The 24,130-nt window shown below is 42.9% G+C and overlaps 4 protein-coding genes and 1 pseudogene across 5 annotated transcripts; 3 read left to right on the top strand and 2 right to left on the bottom strand.

The window, feature by feature from the left end:
* Positions 1 to 84: 84 nt before the first annotated feature.
* Positions 85 to 4,454, bottom strand: LOC102720862 (receptor homology region, transmembrane domain- and RING domain-containing protein 1). Of its 2 annotated transcripts, XM_006649395.3 has the most exons (6): positions 4,194 to 4,454; positions 3,323 to 3,355; positions 3,038 to 3,195; positions 2,426 to 2,650; positions 1,611 to 2,015; positions 321 to 1,156 (listed from the first exon to the last, which is right to left on the bottom strand). In XM_006649395.3, exons 3-6 carry the CDS (start codon positions 3,174 to 3,176, stop codon positions 321 to 323), a joined length of 1,605 nt encoding a protein of 534 aa, XP_006649458.1. In that variant the 5' UTR covers positions 3,177 to 3,195; positions 3,323 to 3,355; positions 4,194 to 4,454. The 2 variants fall into 2 exon arrangements, with proteins under 2 accessions (XP_015690387.1, XP_006649458.1); XM_015834901.2 differs by having other exon boundaries at positions 85 to 1,156; positions 3,038 to 3,355.
* Positions 4,455 to 6,380: 1,926 nt separating this feature from the next.
* Positions 6,381 to 9,103, top strand: LOC102720507 (nuclear ribonuclease Z). Its single transcript, XM_006651010.3, has 6 exons — positions 6,381 to 6,952; positions 7,047 to 7,142; positions 7,239 to 7,352; positions 7,718 to 7,786; positions 7,885 to 7,959; positions 8,505 to 9,103. The coding sequence occupies exons 1-6, from the start codon at positions 6,452 to 6,454 to the stop codon at positions 8,577 to 8,579; spliced, it is 930 nt and encodes a 309-aa protein (XP_006651073.3). The 5' UTR covers positions 6,381 to 6,451; the 3' UTR covers positions 8,580 to 9,103.
* On the top strand, positions 9,034 to 10,153 carry LOC102720222 (annotated as a pseudogene).
* A 629-nt stretch (positions 10,154 to 10,782) lies between these two features.
* On the top strand, positions 10,783 to 13,222 carry LOC102720586 (protein WHAT'S THIS FACTOR 1, chloroplastic-like). Its single transcript, XM_006649393.2, has one exon. It carries the CDS (start codon positions 10,936 to 10,938, stop codon positions 12,304 to 12,306), a length of 1,371 nt encoding a protein of 456 aa, XP_006649456.1. The 5' UTR covers positions 10,783 to 10,935; the 3' UTR covers positions 12,307 to 13,222.
* A 5,712-nt stretch (positions 13,223 to 18,934) lies between these two features.
* LOC102720309 lies at positions 18,935 to 22,900 on the bottom strand. The gene is made up of 3 exons (XM_040521656.1): positions 22,552 to 22,900; positions 22,103 to 22,450; positions 18,935 to 19,634 (listed from the first exon to the last, which is right to left on the bottom strand). The coding sequence occupies exons 1-3, from the start codon at positions 22,780 to 22,782 to the stop codon at positions 19,119 to 19,121; spliced, it is 1,095 nt and encodes a 364-aa protein (XP_040377590.1). The 5' UTR covers positions 22,783 to 22,900; the 3' UTR covers positions 18,935 to 19,118.
* Between the last annotated feature and the right edge of the window lie 1,230 nt (positions 22,901 to 24,130).

The following is a 24,130-nucleotide window of genomic DNA, read 5'->3' as shown; positions in this document are numbered from 1 at the left end:
CTCCCTCCACGCCAAACACGGCCATAGTATATAAATTATTGACAAATAATGTATCAGGCATTCGTCAAAGGCACCAATAGAACAGCGGCAACGCGCGGATGGTATAGCTAGTTCAAAGAAAGTTGCTGTACACTTGTACTATACACTCTACGGTGAAACAAATAGAGTTAAAAATCACTACAACCGAAAGGCAGGAAGAACGCAAACAAATCCGACCATTTTTCTTGTCTCAACCAATAGTCTATGGTACACGCCTCAAGTGTATACACAAGTCATGCCATGTCTTGGTACAGAGAGAAGCTGATCTGATCCCATAGAAATCAACATCCAGGCAAGGACTGCGCTGATGCCATTGCAGATAAGCTTGCATCTGAATCAGCACAGTGTCTCAGATAGGATTGCCGGAAGGACTGGCCTGAGGAAGCTCCTGCTAGATTTATCTCTGAATCAGCACAGTGTCTCAGGTAGGATTGCCGGAAAGACTGGCTCGAGGATGGTCCAGGTAGATTTATGTCTGATTCACCACCATGACGCAGCTGGAACTGTTGCGGCGATTGAGGGGCCATGGTAGACAAGCTAGGCCCTGATTCCCCGCAGCGCCTTAGGTACGGCCGATGCTGGCTGGATGAACCAAGATAGTAACTCGAAGATCCGTATCCAGAATTGGAGACATAGGACGAGGTAACATGTGGACTAGGTGATGCATGGCCAGAGCGGGACACATACGGCGATGCATACCTTGTATTGATTGGTGGAGACAAGTGATTGCCAACCAAAGAGTGTGCGGAGGACAGGTGTGAGGTGCGAGGGCGGGAAGATGACATATTTGATAGGTCCACATTGCTCCTACTTATACTCAAGGCAGGTGAGTTTGTGTAAGATCTTAAGGGGTTAGAAGAGTGGGGGGTACCAGACGCAATGTAAATACGAGATATGGATTGTGATGAAGATCGCCGACTTATTGGTCTTGGAGGCGATGCAGCCACACTTGACCGGAAGGAAGATGACTGAGAAGGCAAACGAACTGCAGAAGAAAGCAACGGTGTAGTCTCTGAGGCTGGAGGATCTGATATTCCAGTACTTGCATCTCGTTTGCATACAGGACAAAATGTTCTCCAAGTTGTGAGCCAAAGGTCTACACAAGCTGCATGGAACTCTGCAAGGCAATATGCACAAATATCTGAGTACTGGAATAACATTATTCACATAGCAGACTGTATACAAAGAATGCAAAAGTTTATTCAATGCATTTCTCTTTAAATAATCAATTGCATATAACTGTCCAGTTAATTTGATTACCAAAAAACCTCTGCAATAGTGTATGCCACCATGGAACTTCCAAGGTTCAGAAAGTGGATACTACACAAAATAAATAAAATAAAAATGCAGTGTGGCTTAGACGCTTAGTACTTCTATTGCATAAAGTTGTGATAACAGACTAAAAAAACTTGCATACACTGCTTTCAGATCCAAACTCAAGGATTGAAGAGTTAAGTTACCAGTTGAACATGCTAATTTCTTTCCTAAAACCCGTAGGCTACCGGAATGTCTCAAATAGTCAATTGAACTAGAAAAGTTAGTTGCAGTGCTACGAAGATAGAAAAACATACTGTGACGGCAAGGCAACACTCTTAGTTTTTCTCCGACATTGTAATCTTCCAAGCAAATGGCACACATTGATGATGTGCAGTTGTCCTCTTGCACCTTTGTGAAGATAAGGCTTGGCATTGCCTTCACTAATTGACTGCTCATTCCATGGAATTCCCGGGCTTCTGGAACTCTAGGCCGGTCCCGCCTTATATGATGTCTTCTCACAAAGAAACAAGTAGCTAGAACAGCAGACATGGCAAGCAGTGATATGAATGAAATTGCCATGATCGACCAGGCTGAGTTCTCAAATGCTGGTAGTATCCACACCTCTACATCAGTATGGCCTGAAAATTTCTTCAACACCTCCCCTGAGGCCTTTGAGATGAACACCGCATAAATGTGAATACCGCTTGAGCTTCCAGCCACTGTATACCTAAAAGTTAGATGTTGCAGAAATATATGCCCCCAAAAGTCCAAACAATGCTAAATGAACTAGTGAAAAACATCACAGTGGTACAAGTTAAATAGGTATCAATTTCAATTGTTTTTCGTCGTTTAACTTATTTTGGAAATTTCAGCCTAGATAATATTTCTGTTTCCTCCATTTTCAAAGAACAGTTCGAAAAGCATTCTCTTGTTCCTCTCAAATGGCCACATCTCTTATTAATGCATGCCACATATACAGTTCCTCAAGCATGAACACAATAGGGAAAATAATAAAGACAACAGGAATCTATCCATTATGCCATGAATGGAGTTTATCATGCACAACCCTTAAAGTGGAAGTAAGTAACTGCAGGGAGAAAAAAACCAGTGGGAGTGGTAGGTACATTACTTGAAATTAGAACCCCGCTATTTTCATTGTCGTATACTATTGCAGCTTTGAATCCAGCATCCTGTGCATTTTTCACTTTTTCATCAAATGTGCACCCGCCTCTTATGATCAGTGCGAATGGAGATGGTGAACCCTTTTCTGCTTTACTTGTTAACGGACTGCAGGCGTCCAAAGGTTCAGCAGTATAAACAATGCCCTCAAAACCTGAACCTTTCACCCCTGGAGCTGCAACCCAATTAAGAAAATAGAACAATAAATATTTCTGACAAGACGATCACCTTCAGAAAGTTGGAAGTAGAAGAAAATAACCTTTAAAGGAAATGCAGCATGGCACAATCAATGGGATAAAATCAAGCTAATGTTAGTCAGAGCACTAACAGAAACAGACACAAGGATGTAATAGGAAATACAGCAACAGAGTTGCACACCACCATAAAACAGTAGCACAACAAGAAGGTTTTGAAACCAAAGCATTCAGACCAAATGGCCACAGGCAATTGGCTGACAGGGCTTGACAACATTAGGCAAGTTTTACAGGTAGCAAGACCCTGATACATAGAAGCTAGTACTCTATTATAACAAAACTAATATGATAAGATGTCCATAACTCACCAAAGCTTGCCTCAACATCATCGAATGACAAAGTCAGATTTGTCCCCATTAGCACTACATTTGCAGCTCCTAATTGAGTCATGATGCAAAATGTTGCACAGAGACAGATAAGCAGTAGCATTGCTCTTCTTCGATTCATCTTATCAACCAACAGAGATCTTCGAGAAAGCCCAGGTTGTTCATACAAATTACAACCATGGAAGGACAAAAGGGAAATCAACCTCAACACTCAGAGAGAGTCCAAATCCACATCTGCACGAGAAGGCAACGGACAGTGTGTCTGACCTGCAGCTCCAAAGCACCAATCAGTTAAGATTCCTGCAACGAGAAACCGACAATGTTGAGATTCCCTTAGCTAATATTAAACCAAAAGAGTATGCTTTGCACAAAAAATATCTTGATATAGTACATACCGAGCAAAGCCACAACGCATACAACCAAAAAAATTTAAAATGCTAACTTGTTTTCCATAATAAGATGAAGAAAAATCACCTTTTTAAAACAAAATCTTAAATGTCTCTAATAGTTGGAAAAGAAAAAATGACAGGCAATGGTGATTTTCCTAAAAAAATAAAGTGCGGGAGGGAGTATCTTCCCTATTTATGTACTAACTATGTATTAAGAAACAAATGGAGAGTGGTGTTTCGTAGAGAATTAGGATGAAATAAACAAAATATCAGGAGACCCAGGACATGGGTCCTAATCTTGGAATCACGAAAGGATATTTCTCCTGAACACGGCGTCCAAAAAGACACACCACTTCTAAGTCCTAATCAACTAACCAGTATCACTAGTACTAAAAGTTGTATCTTTTCAAGGGGGGCACGTACAGATTATTCTCTCAGCAAGTCAACAAGAGTATAATTAGCGAAAATGATGTGCTCAGCTCCGCCAGCGCAAATCCAACACTAAGATAGGAAGCAACAGCCAACAGATCGAAGGCGCAAGCGCGTCTAATCTTCACCGCACGAGTAATACCGAGCGCGAAGAGAGGAAAAAAAAAGCCGGATCGGATCACCCGAAGCAGCTGCAGGGTACCAGTAGAAGCAAAACCCCTAAGGGGAAAACCTAGGAGGAGGTCGTCGGGAAAGGGCGGAGCTTTGACTGGATTCCGACGAGAAAGGAAGAACGCTCTAGAGGAGGAATCGTGTCGGACCTCAGGAGTAGGCGTGGCGATGGAGACGTCGACTTCCATGTAAGGTGGGGGAGGCAGAGGGCTGTGGAGCAGTGCGGCGTCGCCGGCGGCGGCGGGTGGCCGGGATCGAGCGGCGCGGCGCGGCGGAGCCGGATGCGCTGCCTGCGGCGAAGCTCGCAGCTGGGAATCAATCAATAATGAGGGAATGGGGGGAGGGGCTTCGCGTTCGCTTCGCCTCGTCTCGTCTATCCGGACGCCAACAAACCAGTGCGAGAAGTCTCCAAATTGATTCCCCCATGGGCCATGCCCCCTCCCACAAAAAAAATCGCAGCTTTTTTTTTCCTTCGTAATTATCGCTTTCCTTTCTCGAGTTTGTTTTAAATTGCAATTACGAGTAGTAGTAATTTGAGAATGAGAAAATACGCTGAATCAATCTTTTTACGTAAAACGATTATTAGGCGTGATTGTTACATGTTAATTATTCCAAACTTAAGGAATATGTTTATTTATGGTTTTAAAATAAGTTTATATAAAATGTTTTATAAAATAGAATTATTCATGCACTAACTACCGAGACCAAGTGGTTCAGCCAGTTTCAATCAAACGAAAAAGAAACTCATGTTAAAGGTAGGGTTCTTTCGTCTAGTTAATTAAATCATATTTTTTTATTCCTCGAACGGTTAAATGGTATTTGTTTTAAATTTTATATAAAAAAATATTTTCAAAATATTTTTTAATTTTTAGTTATAATTAATTAATTATATATTAATATTGCTATTCCTTCTGTTAAATAATTTTATAAGGTAAGATGTTTGATTTTTTCTTGTAATGTCTAACCATCTGTCTTATTTAAAATATTATGGAAATATCATTTCTTTTGATTGCGACCTACTGAACTTTAAGCATAACTTATTATTTTTATATTTATACTAAAATTTTAAATAAAACAAATTATAAAACGTTACAATTTAAAAATTAAATATCTTGTATTATAAAAAAACAGAGCTAGTACGTTTTTTTCGCGCCGGTAATCTACCCACCAAACAACATGGCCTAGCACTACCTTGGTTCCTCCGAATGGATATGCTCTAAGCTTAGACGGAACATCCATCATTGATCCACCGCTGATTCCTAATTATTCTCTAATCACTAGCACTCAGACTCAGCACGGAACTTGGGCTTCATAATGTGTCGGTCTCGGCCCAATTTTCCAGCCCAGGGTGCGTCTCCTGGTGTGTCCGCTTCTCGTCCCCGTTGCTTATTCTTCGTCAGATGCATGCCATGCTGAATTCGATCTTTCAATTTTGTTTGATTGCTAAATGTATGGCATGTTTTAGATAACATTCTGGCCTTTTTCCAGCCACTTTTCATATTTCAAGCTCAAAAATACCCAAGAAAATGTTGCATATTTCCCATCATATTCTTAAATGGTGATTTACCAAGCTAACTGGCAGGTAAATGGAGATGTTGTGCTCTTCATACTGTATCTGTTCGTGGAGGTAACATCATATATCTGGTTGATAAACTTGTAGGTAGCATGTATATGCTAATGAACTTCTTACAATGGGATATACGACGTCTTTAATTTTTCTATCCTGCAGTGCTTATTTCTTCAGCCACAATCAAAACTCTTTTTTTTTTGCTCTTTGGTAATGGAAAATGGCTGTTTCTGTTTATAAAAAGGATTGCCTACGTAGCGGTGTAGCATTTTTTTTACGTGAAATTGGGTAGATTCCATTCAATAACAGAAGAGAATACAACCCTGATGACTGATGTTACAAGAAATGCAAAGGGTCATCTTTAGGGTTTATAGAAGAAAAGACCAAAAACATATTTATAAACGAAAAATAATTTATAAACAAAACTTTTATATATGTATTCTTAGCGATATAAAATTCAAAGCTGAAAAATAAACTTTGATAAAAAAATTTAAAATTAACTTATAAATATAAGGTTAAAAATTTAAATTTTAATTTATAAGCAGAAGTAGAAACGAAAAGTCAGGGTGTGATCATTGAACTGGGAATGAAACAACCTATACAGCATGTGCTGAAGAGATCAAAAGTTCACGAATCTTCTGATCACATCTTGATTCTTGAGCATGCAAGATTCGAAGGTTTATTTGAAAAAATAACCAGTGTGAGACTTTTAATTTTTGAAGTTTGAATTAGAAGGGTCAAAAAAATTCTACTAGGCTAGAGAGGTTGAAGAAGCATCCTAGGCAAACGTGAAAAAATTAATTCCCCACAACACCCACCGTCGTCGGCGGCGGCGGCGGCATGGCAAACAGCGGCAACTCGTCGTCGTCGGCGGCGGCCACCTCCACCACCCCTCCTTCTCCCCGGCCCGCTCCTCCGGGGAGGCAGAAGGCGAAGACGCCGCCGCTCACCGTCGAGGGGTACCCCGTGGAGGGCATCTCCATCGGCGGGCAGGAGACGTGCGTCATCTTCCCGACGCTGAGCCTCGCCTTCGACATCGGCCGGTGCCCCCAGCGCGCCATCTTGCAGGAGTTCCTCTTCATCTCCCACGCCCACCTCGACCACATCGGCGGCCTCCCCATGTACGTGGCCACGCGGGGCCTGTACAGGCAGCGCCCGCCCACCATCTTCGTCCCCGCGTGCCTCAGGGAGCCCGTGGAGCGGCTCTTTGAGCTGCACCGCTCCATGGACCAGTCTGAGCTCAGGCACAACCTCGTCCCCCTTGAGATTGGGGAGGAGTATGAGCTCCGGAGGGACCTCAAGGTGAAGACCTTCAGGACCTACCACGCCATTCCCAGCCAGGTGAAGGCTCCAGTTCATGGAGTTGTGGATCAACGTTCTTGATTGATTTATCAGCAATGTGTGATGGATTGGTTGGAATGTGATGTGATTGTAGGGGTATGTGATATACACGGTGAAGCAGAAGCTCAAGCAGGAGTATCTTGGCCTCCCAGGGAGCGAGATCAAGCGGCTGAAGCTGTCGGGTGTGGAGGTCTGTATTCTTGGGCTGGTGGATGTCTAGATGAAATAGAATGCAATTCACAATTTAGTGATGTTGTTGATGTGGTGCGCAGTTCTGTTTTTTCAGATTACGAATACATTGACGGTGCCTGAGATTGCTTTTACGGGAGATACAATGGCAGATTTCATTCTTGATCCTGATAATGCAGATGTGTTGAAGGCGAGAATTCTCGTCTTGGAGGTATTGCTTCTTGTCACCTATATGGTTATTTGTTGTCAATTGTCATTGCTGCCATTCAGCTTGAGATAAAAAGGGTGGGAACTGTTTCTTCAAGCTTGTATATCACTGTATTACGAAGATTCGTTTTATCAACAGAATAAACGGAAACAACCTCTCTTTTTACATATTGGATTACAGCTTCACGCTGAGTACCATTATTTCAAATCAAAACCTTTGTGGAACCAGTTCATACTTCATAGCAATTAGTGGAGCTTATCTTGTCTGAAGCATGTTCCAGTTTCCATGCTGAATATCTCATTATTCTTTTCCTCCTCATGAACTTGTTTCTGTGTTTAATCCGGTCAAATGTGTTCTGTAAATTGCAGAGTACTTTTGTTGATGACTCTGTTACAATTGAGCATGCAAGAGAATATGGGCACACTCACCTGTTTGAGGTTATTCCCAAACCTCACTTGTTTAGTATATATGTTTAGAAGAACAACGTTTCACCTAGCATTGCTAATTTTTGCCCTTGTGTCTATGATGTGTACAGATAGTGAATCAGTGCGACAAGCTTGAAAACAAAGCTATTGTGCTAATCCACTTTTCAGCCCGTTATACCGCAGAGGTGAGCTACCATACCAAGCCTCTCTATTAAACTATATGACTAGCTGTGCAATTTTTATCTGGTCTGAATCCATTCTAACAACTTTTAGTGCCTATTCGGTTTGGACGAATTTCAACCCATAGGAATAGAAAAAGTGGAGGAATAGGAAATTTTCCTATTATATATACAACTGGTAGGAGAGGAAAATTTTTTTTGGTTTTCCTATACTTTATTCCTAAAAACCTAATGGCTCTCATAGGAATCCAATACTTTGTTTTTCCTCCAAACCAAATAGGCCTATACCATTTTATCCCAACTCAAGTAGTAATCAAGACAGTTCCTGTCTACTTTGTGGTTCTAGTTTTTGTTTGATTGAACATCCACACCAACTCACCAAGACATGCTACTCTTTGATGCACTAATTATTACAAAGTATAGTGGGCTAATTTCTTGCAGTATTTTCTTTTCCACTTCATGCTTGTGTTTCATTCTTTACTAGTAATTCTCCCGTCTATCTTCAATGAAGTTTTTCCTCATCATTGAATATTTCACCACATCCTTTTCAGGAAATTGATGCTGCAATCAATAAGTTGCCACCCTCTTTCAGAAGTAGGATTCATGCATTGAAGGAAGGTTTCTGACAAAGATGAACTAATAAATCAGAAATGATCAAATGAAGCCATCCGCCTTTCTTTTTGACGCACTCATCTAACAAGATCTTGACACAGGGGGAGTTTTCTTCTACTTTTTTAGATGAGTCCATCCTCTTGAGACCTTTCCTGTAGCTACCTCTTTGCATTCTGAACATTAACGTGATTTTGGTCATTGACAATCACAAGTTCACAACGAATGATGGTTACATTCATGCTCATCACAAAATCAACTTTTTATACATCAGCACAATCTCCAAAATATAAGACAATAACACTGACTTCTGGACATCGACATGGTTTATAAAGTACAGTAACATCTTCTGAACATTGACATGGTCTGCGAAACACATGACTAGTAGAAGAGGGGTGGTGTATGTTGGTTAACTAGTAGATACCCTACTCGTTGCAGTAGGACTTAGAACTTCTTTTATTGTGAAATATTTATCCACCGTTTGTTAAGTTCGCCAGTGAACTTAAAACAGTTTTTAAGGTACTGCTTTTCCCTTCAGCAATTGTTAAGTTGGTCAATGAGCTTAAAACAGATTGCGATCTTCATGAGATTTTTTACTGTATTGAAACAAATATTGATGGTACCCTTTATGGATCTTCAGAGTTGCATGCCAGGCAAAGATAACTGATATTTGCAGCAGAACATTATTACCAATTGATCCCCTCTTACCAAAAAACTCTTCAAATCGTAAGTTATTTTTCCAGAGGTGGTTTGTTAGTCTGTGACTCCGAGGGCATCATTTCTTGGTATCTTAGCTGATTTTCTTGTTATCCTTACTGCACACTTTTCTGCTGAGAAACACGTATCTGATCATGAAGCAATTGAAGACCATTCAAGTGTACCTAGAGAGCATAGGAACAGCCTATTGCTTGCTTTGGCGAATTGTTCCTTCTAGGATTAAGTGACCTGGCACAGAGTTATGATCTCCTTTCTGTATCCCATGGGGACATGGATCACTAAAGTTTTTCAAGCATAGCCAGGCTTGTTTTCATGTGCTCATTTCTGTCATTCTGTATTGCCTTTTCTGTGGATTTATCAAAGGTACTTAGGTCACATTCGCAATTTCATACTTCAGTTGGGGACCTTGGGGTCAACACCTCATGCAAAATGATAAGAATCATTAGTAAATGATTAATTGCGTATTAGCTATTGCAAACTTGAAAAATGAATTGATTTGATTTTTAGAACTTTCATATAATTTCTTTTTTATAAAAAAACACACCGTTTAGTAGTTTAAAAAACGTATGCATTGAGAAAGAAGAGAAAAAAAAATTAGCCCCAATGGACAGTTGTGAAAGTGGCGGTAGTAGTGTGGAGTCCTACAGGCTTCCAGAGAGGTTTTCTCATGGTTCAGTTATACAGGATTTACATGAAAGAGTAGAGATAGGACTGATAAATAATTTGTTTCACGACTGCAACAGTTCATGCCAATTTGTTGTGATGAAGTGCGCTCCATACAGACTGTAACAAGAATGAATTGTTCAGGTATTCTTGCAAAGGACTGTTATCTTCTTTGCAAGTTTGCTGTGGCATATTTGCTTCGCGTACCTGACGGCGCATCCTGCCCCATACGGCGGCGGCTGCTGCTGCGGCAGCGGTTGCCGTGGCAGCAGCTGCTCAATGCAAGATTTCTCTGGTTTTGGATTTTGGTTTTGGGTTTTGAGTTTGCTTTGGAAGGGGGTGAACCTCACCGCCGACGAGGAGTGCGAGATGGGAGAGGCGGGACAGCCGGCGAAGAGGAGGAAGAAAATGAATATGACACGTGGGTTTTACCTGTGGATGAAGAAAAACATGGAAAACGTAAAGATGGAAAACGTGACGGCAGTGGTATTGTTCTAATTTTGTAAAATTTGAGTGACTTACTGTGAATAGACGAATTATAATGATATTTATCTAAATACGTATAATTACGGTGGCACCGATAAAATTAAGATGCAATTCCTGTCCAGCATTTTGCAGAGGAGACAGTTGCAGTAAGCGTGAGAGTGCTTGTAGGCGTGGGGACAAAGGATCCGACGCGGATTCATGACACGTGGACGAGGGAAGGATCCGACGGCCGCCGGAACGGCTCCAGACGCGCGAAACGCGGCTCGGCTCAGCCGGTTCCGGCCGCTCAAAACGCCTCGCCTCGCGTCCAGTCCATCTGCTTCTCTCGTTCCGCTTCCCCTCCCTCGTCCATCTGCTTCTCTCGTTCTGCCGCCGCCGCCGCCGCCGCCTCCTCTCGCCGACGGCCAGAAGCGCTGATTAGCCTCTGAACTGCTCCGCGTTCTCCTCTGGTTGCTTTTCGTATCAGTTTCTCTCTTGTGGAAGCCTGATCCGTCCGCCCGGGACCCCATGCGCGCCACGTGTTTGCGGGATTGCCTGACCGAGCTGCTCCGCGGCGGCGGAGAGCGCCAGAGCCGACTCTGCAGCCCCGCGCAGCTGTCGCTCGCGCGGAGCATGACGCGAAGCCGCAGCGTCAGGCAACGGAGCAAGAAGAAGAGGGTGCACGCGCTCGAGGTGGCCATGGAGCGGTGGAAGGTGCTCTCCAAGGTGCTCACCGTCGTCGACGCGCTGAAGAAGGAGGAGGAGCACGTCACCCCGCTCAAGCGCCTTGAGATCCTGCGCCCGCAGCTCGGGCTCACCAAGCCCCACAAGGTGGCCCACTTCGTGTTCCGCTCGCCCCAGCTCTTCGAGGTCTGCCGCGACAGCCGCGGCGTCATGTGGGCCGGCCTCTCGCCGCAGGCCGAGGCGCTCGTCGAAGAGGAGGCGCGGCTGCTGGAGGAGCACTCGCACTTGGCCGCCGAGTACGTCACGAGGCTGCTGATGATGTCTGTGGACCGTCGTCTGGCGATCGATAAGATTGCACATTTCAGGCGCGACATGGGCCTTCCTCATGATTTCCGGACACGATGGGTGCACATGTTCCCCGAGCAGTTCAGAGTGGTCAGGTTGGAGGACGGCGATTACCTGGAGCTTGTCTCTTGGAACCCAAACTGGGCAGTCACTGAGCTCGAGAAAAAGGCAGCTTCATTGACCGGCAATGCCACTGCTAACAGCAATGCAAATCCACCAGGAGAGCTCTCACTACCATTCCCAATGAAATTCCCACCAAATTTTACAAGTTACTACAAATTCCGAGGAAAAGCTTATCATTATGTGAAAACAGGCAATACCAAGCAGTTTCAGAAGACAACATACCTATCTCCTTATGCAGAGGCAAGAGGATTGACTCCTGGCTCGCGGGAGTTTGACAAGAGGGCAGTTGCGGTAATGCACGAGATACTAAACTTCACATTGGAAAAGAGACTGGTGACCGATCACCTCACACATTTCCGTCGTGAGTTTGTAATGCCACAGAAGTTGATGAGGCTGCTTCTGAAGCATTATGGCATCTTTTATGTGTCTGAGAGGGGGAAGCGGTTTAGCGTATTCTTGACAGAGTCTTATGATGGGACAGAATTGATTGAGAAGTGCCCATTAGTGAGGTGGAAGGAAAAAGTCCTTCAACTTACCGATTACAGAGGGAGGGTCAAGAATATTGGTAAATTTGCTGAGTTGTCTGATTCAGAGGACTATTTGTTTGGTAATGATGATAACAGTGGTGGTACTGATTCTATACTGGATGTCAAAAGTGAAGATTCAGACGATATCATGGATGATGGCGCTCTTGCAGATGATACTGAAATGGATTTAAGGGATCTAAGTGATTGTTGCATAGACTGAATAAGTGTCATCTATTAATTTAAAGAGCAGTTTTTTTATATTTGCTCCCCAACAGCCAAGCTCCAAAAGTAAATTCTAGTGATCCTAGGGCAATGGTTATATTCTGTTACTTCCTCGCTCATGGCATATTTGGATTCTTTATATCAAACCGGGGCTTAAAATACACTGACTGATTGAATATATCATGTTTGCTTACTGCTAAAAGCCTAAACCATGCTTATTTTATGTTCATGTAGATTGATTGGTTCTTCCTTTATATTTGCAGAAGATGATATTTGCAAACAGCTGTGCCAAATTATTGTGTATTGAAGTAATGAAATTGTCCAAGCAAGATTTGTTTAACAGTCATATCTTTCTCTGATTTCACTCTTCCGGCCTTCTAGTTGGTGATGGATTTGATAAATCGATATTCAAATAAGTACATAACAAGTACTATTTCTATTTATTACCATATATTTTAAAGCTTTGTTTCTGCATAGACAACTATGTGATGTAAAAAGGGAAAATTTTTATTCATGCTGCCATAATAAGACTTTCAAAAGGGTGTTGAAACGGCCAACTTGGAAATGTGGAACTTGAACTCTAGTGCTCAGTAAGAAACTCTGTTTGGAGTATTTGTAGAGACTCAGAAAAGAAAATATAGTACATAATTGTATTGGCAGCGAGCTTTTGCATGTGTTTTTCCTGGGAAATTGCTTTTAGTTACCAAGTTACATCAGTGCTTTGCTGTAGGTGCTGTAGTTTTCATATGTGCTTTATTAAGTGTTCACTGTGGCTTCTTTCTTTCCTACATTCTGTAGCCCATTAGATGTGTTTTAGGGCAGGAGTAACTGCATTGTCTATGTTTGTCTCGTTCGTTTATAAGATCTAAGGTTTTTGCGGAGGAAAAAAGGGATACAAGTCTTTTAAATGGTATATATAGTACACAATGAATTTATGTGCGAGACACTGACGTGCACTTTCAGCAATTGACTACAACAATGGTATACGGAGACTTGATTTAGTGATAATACCTGACAGTGCCCTGTTTTGTCTTCCTGCTAACAAGCCTAACATAATCCGTTCTTTACATTTGCCAGCAATTTTACTGACGACTTTAAAATAGTGTCAGCATTTAGAAGTTATAGCATACTGTACTGCTCATTTCTTGCCAAAGCTTGAAAATCTAGCAACTTGTGTATATGATGAAACTAGGTCTTTGCTACATTCCTTCATGTATTATTTGGTGCTGGTGCTGGTGCATGCAGTAGAAAGGAAATCTACCTGGTCGTCTTTAGGCAACAATATTAAGTAAGATGAATAATACTTGTCACATACTTTGCTTTTAGTAAAAGCAGGGCCTCTGACCTTTTCTCTAAAAAAAATGATGAATAATATTTCTTGCTGCATGTACTCCATTTTATTTGTTTTAGAATGTAAATTTAATAGAAGTAATGTTGTTCATTTATTCGAGATGACAAATTGCTGTAGAACACATTCTGCTTATTTCCACTCGTGATTTACAGCTTTAACAATGAAAAAAATCCTTCTTGTTTGCAAACAGTTAACATTTCACTTGGCATTCACTGACCAAGTGGCCAGTCTATTGGGAGATCCAACCCTCTTCTACAAACATGCTCACATGGCGACCAAAGGGCTTAACCGCTTAAGGGCATAATGTTTCATTTTGGTTGGAAAATACATGCCGAGATGCTGAAGACTTTAGTCCTTCCAATGTTCCCTCAAGTTTACCACAAATAGTTCTTGACAATATTTTCTGAACCAGCTGCATGGTTCCGTGCCAGGGCAGCATATGCACATACAACTGTAGTTTGGTCAATGGTTGGGCTTGGTGACAGGCATGGCGAAAACATCCTTCTGGATCAACAACTGGGGACTGTGTTCATGTGGATTTCAGTTGCTTGTTTGACAAAGATTTGCTGCTTGAGAGACCTGAGGTGGTACCATTCAGGTTTATACAAGTAAGCTTTGAAACCTTGTTTTGTACTGTCCTGTCAGAAGTTTAATGAAGAGGTATTGACCTGTGGTTTTTGTTGAAGTATTAACATGATCGTGCTAAATCTGCAGAACATGGTTGATGGCTTGGGCATCACTGGATACGGGAGCGTATTTGTGAGGATCTATGAAATTACCCTGTCGGTTCTGAGAACTCCCGAGGCACTCATGACGGTTCTTGAAACCTTTATCCATGATCCACTAGTGGAGTGGACCAAATCTGATAAATCCAGTGGAGTGGAAGTCTAGTTGCTGTGACCATACATACACTACTACTAGTTGATTGGTCATAATTAATCAAATGGTCCTGATCTGAACTCTGACCAACCCGTCAAGCGCAGAACCATGCATACTGCTGTCTGGATCCGGATCAGCTGCAGTCACTACCGTGAGCCTTGGACGGAGATCGGACTAACAAAATCTACGAGTACACTGTTCAAAAAAATATAGCAATATATTGTAGCATATTTTACTGTTGGCTGAACTAGTGTACCGATGATTGTTGGTTGTTGACCATCAAAATGGACGGCCAAAACTGTTGTGACTGCACCTGATCTCAATTTCTGCTGCCTGCTCTGCTGGTTCTCCTAGCAAAACCTTTTAGGGATGAGTTTTTTGCAACTTTTGTTACATAGCCACTCAAGGAATATCTGCTGCTTTGAACTTTATGATTGTATTCTAGGCGTAACACAACATCCTTGCGCACCCATTTTACATGTTGTGTATTTGGCGGTTGCCTATTAAGTGCTGTGCATGATTCCTTGGTAACTTCTATTTGATCAGGGAAACCACTGAAAATGAATCTAGGTTACATGTTTGGTCAATGGTTCATAAATACCAAACCTGATAATGCCATCTTGTTCCTGCATATCGTGCTCCTTGGTAGCACTGTTAGAGAGTAATTGCATTTACTAATTAAGGCCACGGGCCGCATCGCGTGGTTGGAAAACGCTGCGGGCTGCGCTGCATCCGCTGGGCGGCCTGCTAATCTTTCCCAGAGCCCGCACGGTCTAGACGCGCAATGTCGCAAATGGGCCGACCCAATAGCGAACATGGAATGGGCGTCCGGTGCGTCCAATCGATTGTTTGATTTGATAAGACGTAGAAAAATGGAGACTGCCAAAAGTATTTTATGGATAAAATTTTTATATATGTATTATTATAATAGTTTTAAAATACAATGTGGAAACAAAGTGAAATGAAAAAAAATCGAAAAATCAATTTTAACTTTGTTTCAAAATTCAAATTTTGGTTGTCGTGTGGTGGATAATACTCCATCCATTGGATAATACTCCATCCATTTCAAAATATAGCAACCTAATACTAATACTATGATTAGACAGCACATAGTATTATGAATCTAAAAATGCAATGTTTGGTTGCTATATTTTGGAACAAATGGAGTAGACAATAATAGCGTGTCACTGAGCTGAACACCGACTCTGAAGAATAGCAGTAAGCACGGCCACAAATTTAAAAGACAACCATATCAAAAGAGAGACAAATTGCCTGGAACTGAACTGTTTTAATTTATTTACACACCTGCAATTTTCTTTTTTTTATTTCATTTCGTACCATGAAATCAGTCGTGTACTGTATGTCTGGTCTGAATCTGACCACGACGTGTTGCACATCGTTAGTTGCATCTAATTCAAAATTGTTGAACGATTAGGTGCAAGTTTAACATCACGAGCAGCTAGGGCTCGGTTGATATCACCACTGCACTTTCTGGTTGAGCTCTCTCGTCAGCATTCTACCTGTTTTCTGCTCACTGTCCTTGGTCCAGAAACCAAATACCATGTTTTCTTTCGAATCAGAGTCCTTTTATCGAACTAATTTATTGTTTTTAGTTTAGACGTTTCAGTCACGCCCTCCTTTTAGGTTATTGTTGCACTACAAGCTCATTGGCTGGCTTGTGTTTGATGATGATGCTTATACAAATGATATGCCTGAGAATAGCCTCGAATGCTGTCTTAATTTACGTTTTTCAGGACAAAGGACACTCTGCTCTAACAGAAGACACCAACTTTTCTGAATATTCAGCTGTTAGGGATAATATGGTAATGTATTCTTCTGTACTTTTTGGGTTTCCATTGGTGCGCAGGTCTAAATGCCAAAAGACTAAGTCCTCTTATGGTCCTAATCTCTATGCACTTTAGGAAGTAATCAGTCAATCAAAGAAACGAAGCCATGCAGATGCAGGTCTAAACAATTTAATGAGACTGCCGGTTAGCAGAAGAAAACGCAGCCATCAGCATGTCAGAACGACAACTACAGTTGAACTCCCAAAGCATGCATGCATGCCTTTTTTATCTTAAAAAAATATTGTTTTGCTTAAGACGGCCTTTCTCTCAGCTAACTCGATTAAACAAAAGAAGAAGAACAAGAAGTCCTTATCACTTGCAGTATTCTTCAGAAAATGCAGCTCACTGTACTAGGCTCCAAATGAGAGATCCATGGAACCAGGGGACAAAGCACAACAGTATACTGATCCCATCGAGAAGCAGTACTCCCTTTATTGCAAAATATATGGCATATTTTGTTTTGTTAGGATATAATTTTTATGATACAAAAGTGATATTATTAAATTCTTATTCGAAACTCCTTTCTTCTGATTATACTTTTGTGTGTGATATATTCAGTAATATTTGGTTAAACATTTATTTTAGCGAAATAAAATATGTCATATATCTAGAAATAGAGGTAGTAGGATACTGCTACTAAACTGAACCATAGTAGCTAGTTCATATCATTGCTGTGACATCACTTGTGATTTGATATATAGTAGCATATTGCAGTGCAGGGCCTCAAACAGACTGTACCCTTTTGTTTAATCCCCTCTCCAGCGTTTCATTGCCATTGCCAATTCGTCACTGCATCTCACTTCGATTCCTTGGGACCATAGGAAGATCACACCAGTCACCAGCCTATTATAAACTCTTGAACAGAGTATTAACCTTAATTAACATCTCTGCATGCAACGGTGATGCTTTCTTCGCAAGAGGACACAGTAGTTGGTGACAGTTTTTTTTAACTGCAACTTAGTATTACAGCTCATGCAAATAGCCATTTCGACATGTGGCTAGCTATGTGAATCAAGAAATTGAAGACAGTATCTAGCAGACACGAGAGACGCATCTCTTAGGACACATCAAAATGGACCGGTCAAGCTCGACAGATGATCCATCTCTCGCTAGCTCTCATTTATTTCAACTGTTGGAGACGACAGTAAAACATGGTCACCTTTGTAGCACAATGTGCTTCTTTTGAATGCAAGGACAGACATGTCCAATGTAGGCTGTAGCCTAGCTAAGTCCTGGATGATGAACAAGAACAGCAATGTGTATGCAGTAATGCAGGCATGCAACCTGTTCTTGATTCAGAGTCAATATTGATGCTGGGCATTGCCAGGGTAGATGAGTAGATCAGCTCATGGATGCCTTCATGACATGTATTTGATTATGGTGAGCATGCATGCATGTTAAGAATTTGATCCCTTTGGTGAGGTTGAGTTGATATGCTTGTATATTTCTAGGAGTGTGGTCCTTAAGGAGAACATGGTGAATACAGATCAGAGCAGATTTCTGAAGAAACCCATGTGGATATTAGGCATGTGGCCGCATGAAAATCTACTGCTTTGTTATCAAGTTCAGTTCACCAGACAGCAGCAATAAAGTGGTACCATTCATCTATATTCAACAAGATGGAAATGCATCGACCTAACACCCTATCCATTCAGAAGAGATGCTTTAGGGATAGCATGCAATGGTTAGTTGCATGAACAGTTGGAGCTTCAAGTTACAATACTGCAAAGTAATAACAATGGACAGGACAAAACAAGTGGTTAACAGCCTTCACAGATTGGTGCAATCTCTGATGAACATTGCCGGTGCAGCTAGCTGAAGAAGACAAGAGGCATCCATGAACAGGCTGCACCAATGTGACCTGCAACTTTTTGGTGACGTGATCGCACTAGAAACATGAGCAAGTGCTGATGCATGCCACCCACAAGGGACACTGGTTCAGGACAGGGAGATGCAAACAACAAGTTACACACTTTTACAGTGAGGGCAATGTACAATTGTAGATTGCAAAAGGGGAGGCTTCTGCAGCAAAGGGCCAGCTTGCTAATGTTGCTCACTTGCAGACACTGTCAAGTGCTCATCCGTATTCAAGAACCATGCTGAGCAACTTCCAAAGTGTCCACTGACTTATGATAGCTCATGCATATGACTAACACTGTTTATGTCCTAACATGAATAGCATCTCATGCAGATCACATATCAAGGCAGGTTTTACACAGAGAAGGAACAAAGGAAAACACGAGGCAGATAGATACAAGTTACAAAGCAGCACATGATTTCAGTTTTACCTAGAGCCTGCAGAAGTAACTACAAAGTTTCAGACAAATGCAGCTCACATGTATGTACCACAATATGTAGTAGTATATATTTCCAAGAAGACAGGAAGATTGTCAAATGTTTTAAGAAATAAACTTAATAAGTGTAGAAAGTTTTATGAGAAATGCATTTTTCTAAGCGTGGAGCAAATAATCCGATGGATCTAGCTGAGCAGGATAGACATTGTTAGATCTAATTATCCAATGTTCATATTTTGTTGGACGGAGCAAATCTCATTTAAGAATCGTGTAACTATTTATTACCCAGGTAATTAACTCAGGTACACATATGTACATGCACGAAATTTGATGCCACACACAAGCAAACGGATCACGGTTGACACAACCGAAGCTAAGTGCTCTCTCTACATGTTACACCGGAATTGATTTTTTTTTTGGGTGACGGAGTTGTGTGACGTCACTTGCCGGCGGCCATGGCGTCGTAGAAGCGGGTCCGCCTGACCTCCTCGGGCGGGATGAAGGCGTCGGGGCCGAGGCCCGGCACGTTGAACACGACGTCGTCGAGGGTCCAGGACTCCTCCATCCGCGTGACGACGCGGGCGGCGCGCACGCCGACGCCGAAGCGGGCGAGGTGCGCCGTGGAGCGGCCTGCGTGCGCGACGGAGACGCCGTCGACGGCGCGGTAGTCGGCGAGGCTGGAGGAGATGGTGGTCTCCCAGTACATCGCCGCCGCGCCGGGGGACTGGATCCTGGTCAGCTGCGAGTCCTCCAGCCGGACGAGGAGGCCGCTCCGCTGGCTGAAGAACCCCGTCAGCCCGTGCCGGATCACCTCCGCCGTGCCGTCGCTCCAGCTCGACAGCACCGACGGCCCCACGTCCAGCCGCAGCACGAAGCAGTCCTCGCCGTCCACCAGCTTCTCGCCGGCGTGCTCCGCCGTCGAGAAGATTGACGCTATCGTCACTGGGTCCAGCCCCTTCATGTAACAAACCCATCATTAGCTCACACATTCGTACCGTTAAATAAGTTACAATGAAAAAAATCAAATCAAAATTAAGTATTGAATTTTGAATTATATGGAAACACAAATTAAGTATTGAATTTCGAGTTATATACAAACACAAAACCGAAATGATAGGAGTCTACGTTGGTGAAAATTAATGTATTATTATTTCGTCTGTTTCATATTATAACATATTTTGACTCTATGGATCAATGAATATGTTCTGTATATTTGTTCAAATTCATTAGCATACATATGAATTTATGGATAATTAGAATATCTTATAATGTGAGAGGGAGGTAATACATTTCTTGGTATATGAAATTATTTGACAGAGGTAGCTAGCTACCTGTGTGTGCACTAATGCAATATCATAGAGATTATAATTATATTAGTACGAATTAATTGGAATTAATAGCATGCCAGTGGATAGCTCTGCACATCAGGGTTGGCACACATCATACACGTGTTTGGTGCATTTGGACCAGCAAATGTTGGGGAATTTCATAATAGTCCAGTACAACAGTACCACGAAATATTAACTAATATTAATTCAAGCCAAATCAAATTACTGCAGTAAAGTACAAGTATTTATATGTGAACAAATTTTCATCTCCTTTTCTGAAAATTAGGGAAGTTTTGATAATCTTAAGGTTATTCTGCACCTAAATGAAATTGGGTCAGGAGTAAGAGGGACTGGCAATCTGCATTGTGGATTATTTGGTTGTGCTAACATATTTATTTAGGTCAGAATTAAAACATTCAGTGAACCATAGTTTGTTGGCATGGGACAGGGGACAATGCAGATATATGTAGATTCAGCACTCTCTTAAGCAAAAAGCCTTGTACACAAAACTATCTACTATAGTACAAACAGCTAAGAGACACACTACATATATGCTGCTCTTAATACAATCTGGTTGCCCTGCTTTGGGCCAACCCAGCTAAAAAAACACATATATGCTGCTCCCTGATGAGAAAGAGACATCAACAGAAACAGTTTTTATTTTTTATTTTTTTTGAGGTAGGCCACCCATGAGACTTTCTTAAGTTTCTCTACAGAGAATTGGTGAAGCCTTTTGGATTCCTGAAGTGAGATTGGTGAAACTTCAGCTAACTAGTCAACTAGGTCCTATGCTAATGGCTGGCCTAAATGAAGTGTTAATCAATTACTAACCAGCGGCACATTGATCTAGCATTCAAACAGTTAGACCTGATCAGATATGAGCTGCTTTATACAATTAATTAAAATGTTAGGTAAGTGTGGAGATTTCAGGAATCAGATCATGACATCAGTGCCCAAATTTCCTACTGCCAGGTTGGTTAGGAAAATGATAGTTTTGCTTAAAGATATATTGACAAACCTAAAGAAAAGAGTGTCTAATCAAATGAACCACAAATACTTACCATCATTTATTTTCTTTCAGCAGGTTGGGAACACTGTTTGATCATAAGCATGAGAACACCTTACCAATTTTCACAAAAAAGACAGTCGTATTCTTTGGGCAAAATTTTACAAAGAAAAATATCAACTTGCGCTAGTCAACTCCCAACCAGTACTAACCCAAAAAAAAAAAACAACGTACCATTTGGCAAGTTGATCAGGATAAAGCCCTAAACAAAAGCAGCCAGTCTAATGGTAATCAAGTGATCAAACTTTCATCAAAAGAGCCAGCCCAAGCACACATATATTCTAGTCCCATGTGATGCAATGGCAAAGCAAAGGTAGGCTAATCTCAGACCTAATACCCTCTCTCCCCAGGGTCAAACAGGACAGTTAGTATTAACAAGCTCTCTTTTCTCTCTCTCTCTCCCCTTAAACTAACAAAGTATACGAGGCATGCAGCATCAATAATGACATCAACAGTGTGGCATGGCAAGGCATGGCATGGCATTGCTAGCAACCAGCAACCAGCTCCAGATCCCAAGATTACAACTATGCAGTCTCAGAGTGCATGTGTGTGTGAGATGCCATATTCAACTGCTTTTTTGACAAAGATTCTTCCTCTCATCCAATTGTTCTTCTTGTTTAATGGATCTTCTCCTTCCTTTTTTTTTCCATCTTTTTCCATCTTTTTTTTACTGCTTTTCTCATGCAAGCTAGCTAGCCATGGCCACACCCACCACACACACGCTCAGCTCTCTCTCTCTCCCGCGCGCGCGCGCAAGATGCAAAGCAAAAAAGGAGCAAAGGAAGCAGAAGGGCGGTAGTGGGGTACGCCTCGTGGGGCCCACATGTCATGGGCGGACGAGCAGGGTGGCTAGGCTACTCGGGTGGCTGACTGAGTAATAACACGGTGCACGCGATGCATGCTACCATGGCCAGCGATGAGAGGCTGATGAGAATTTTGATGGGAGGAGAAAAAGTTGCAGGAGATGCAAGCAAGAAAAGGAGAGAGAGGAAAAGGATCCGATGTGTGTGTAGTACGGTGTGCACCAACCTGGAGGACGCGACGGAGGGGGCGCGAGCCGCCGCGGGCGGCGTGGGCGCCGACCCACGGCGTGCGGCGCCACGCGACGCGGCCGTCGCTCCCCGCGGCGACGTGCTGCCCGGCCACCGCCATCTCGACGATCCACATGCTCGGCGCAAGCTGCCACAGAACGAAGCAGCCCTCGTGGCCCCTGCCGCCGCCGCTGCCAGCGGCGGCGGTGGCGGCGGCGGCGGGCTCCTGCAGCATCGCCATGCGCACCCTCCCCGCCGCGTACATGCTCTTCACCGCGCCTTCTATCTTCCCGCACCCCGTCGTCGCCCTGAACTGCTCGATTATGTACTGCGCCGACGACGCCACCTGCACACCACGGACCCAACCGTAATCAAACCAACCTCACAACGACGACGACGGCGAAGCAGAATACGATCAAAACGGGAGAATCGCGCGCGCGTCCGTACATGGCGCGGGAGGCGGGGCAGGATGGGGACGGGGGAGAGCGGGCAGGCGAGGACGGACAGCAGCACGCGGAGGTCAGCGGCGGGCCGAGCGTCGTCCCCGGCGCCGGACAGCAGCCGCGCCATCCGGTGCAGCGCCGCCTGCAGCCGGCCCGACCTCCGCCGCGCCGCCGCCTCCTCCTCCCCGCCGCCCGGCTCCTCCGCCAACGGCTCCAGCGCCGCCCTCGATCTCATGATCACCTCCAACAACTCTCTCTCTCTCTCTCTCTCTCTCACACACACACACACACACACACACGCACACGCTCAGCTGAGCTTATCTTGCTTAGCTTCTGCCGCGAGAGCTCGCTGCTTCTTGGTTATAAGGCAAGCAGCAGCCAGAGCTTCCGGCTTCCGGGGTAACGAAGCGCGGCTGAAGAAGATGACGGGTGGGTCCCGCGGCGGCGCGGGGCCTGGGTGGCAGCGGGAGGGGAGGGGGGTGGAGTGCGGGGGAAGGGAGTGGCAGCGTTCAAGGGAGGCAAGAAGAGGCGGGTTGGGTTGGGGGCGGGTCGCTTGCTTCGTGTTGGTGCGTGGCGGTTGAGCTGGGAGAACGGAGACTCGCTGAGCTGAGCTTCCCAGTGAAGTGAACTCTGCTCAATACCAGCCACATCCACTCTGTTACTGCTCCGCTCAGCACCCAAGTTGAAACCCAGACCATCCAGCCAAGTAACCAATAGTTTATATCCCAAGTAACGCCTCCTTCCGAACACGGATATGTTAGACGATTTTCGTGAGAATCAAAATAGTGGCCCTGTTTGTTTGTTTCTCGTGAAGATTTTGGATTTTTTTTTTTAGATTCACAGATTTTATGTGATAGTTAGTTGAGATATAAACGACTGAATTAACTACTACAAGCGAAAATCTAGTGACTTAAAAAAAAGTTGGGTCCATCTCTGATGCATTCTATTTGTAGTAGAATTTTATCGACACCGTTGATCTATTTTTATTAGACGACTGTGATTAAATTATATTACCAATACTATTAGGTATATTAAAAATTTAAAGTGGTAATATTATCCTTTTTTGATCTCTATTGCAAAAAATATATATATAAAATACTGCTTATCAATTAATTAACAAAGTACAAAAATATATTTTTGATCAATGGTGGAGATTAGTTCTACTGGTAGTATAATAATACTAGTATAATGTACAGGAGAGTGACCCAAAAAAGTTAGATGAAAAACTTTTAACTAGAATATTTTTACACAAAAAATATAGTTCATGAGTTTAAAAAACGTTGTGCCCAGTGTAATCCATGACAAATAATGACTAAAGAACGCCTAATTCTGAAGAAATTCGCGTGAAATTCTAGCGTTTCAAAGAGTGAATAAGATATACACGAAAGTCTTGAATTTGTGTGGATGTGTTCAGAGGGCCGAGGTTTTTTTTTTCTTTTCTGTCGGAACAGGGGGATTCTGTTGAAGTGGTAGCTTTTTCTTGACATGTTGGTGATCAACCTGATAATCTGATGTCGATAATGCACGCGTGTTGCTTTGCAGAGGATTCATGGCCGGGATCCCGTTAGAGCATCCCTAACAGC

This window comes from Oryza brachyantha, chromosome 3 (genome assembly GCF_000231095.2).
Source record: "Oryza brachyantha chromosome 3, ObraRS2, whole genome shotgun sequence".
Classification (NCBI taxonomy): Eukaryota; Viridiplantae; Streptophyta; class Magnoliopsida; order Poales; family Poaceae; genus Oryza; species Oryza brachyantha.
The sequence above is the reverse complement of the archived record's forward strand: the minus strand, read 5'-3'. Positions and strand labels throughout refer to the sequence as shown.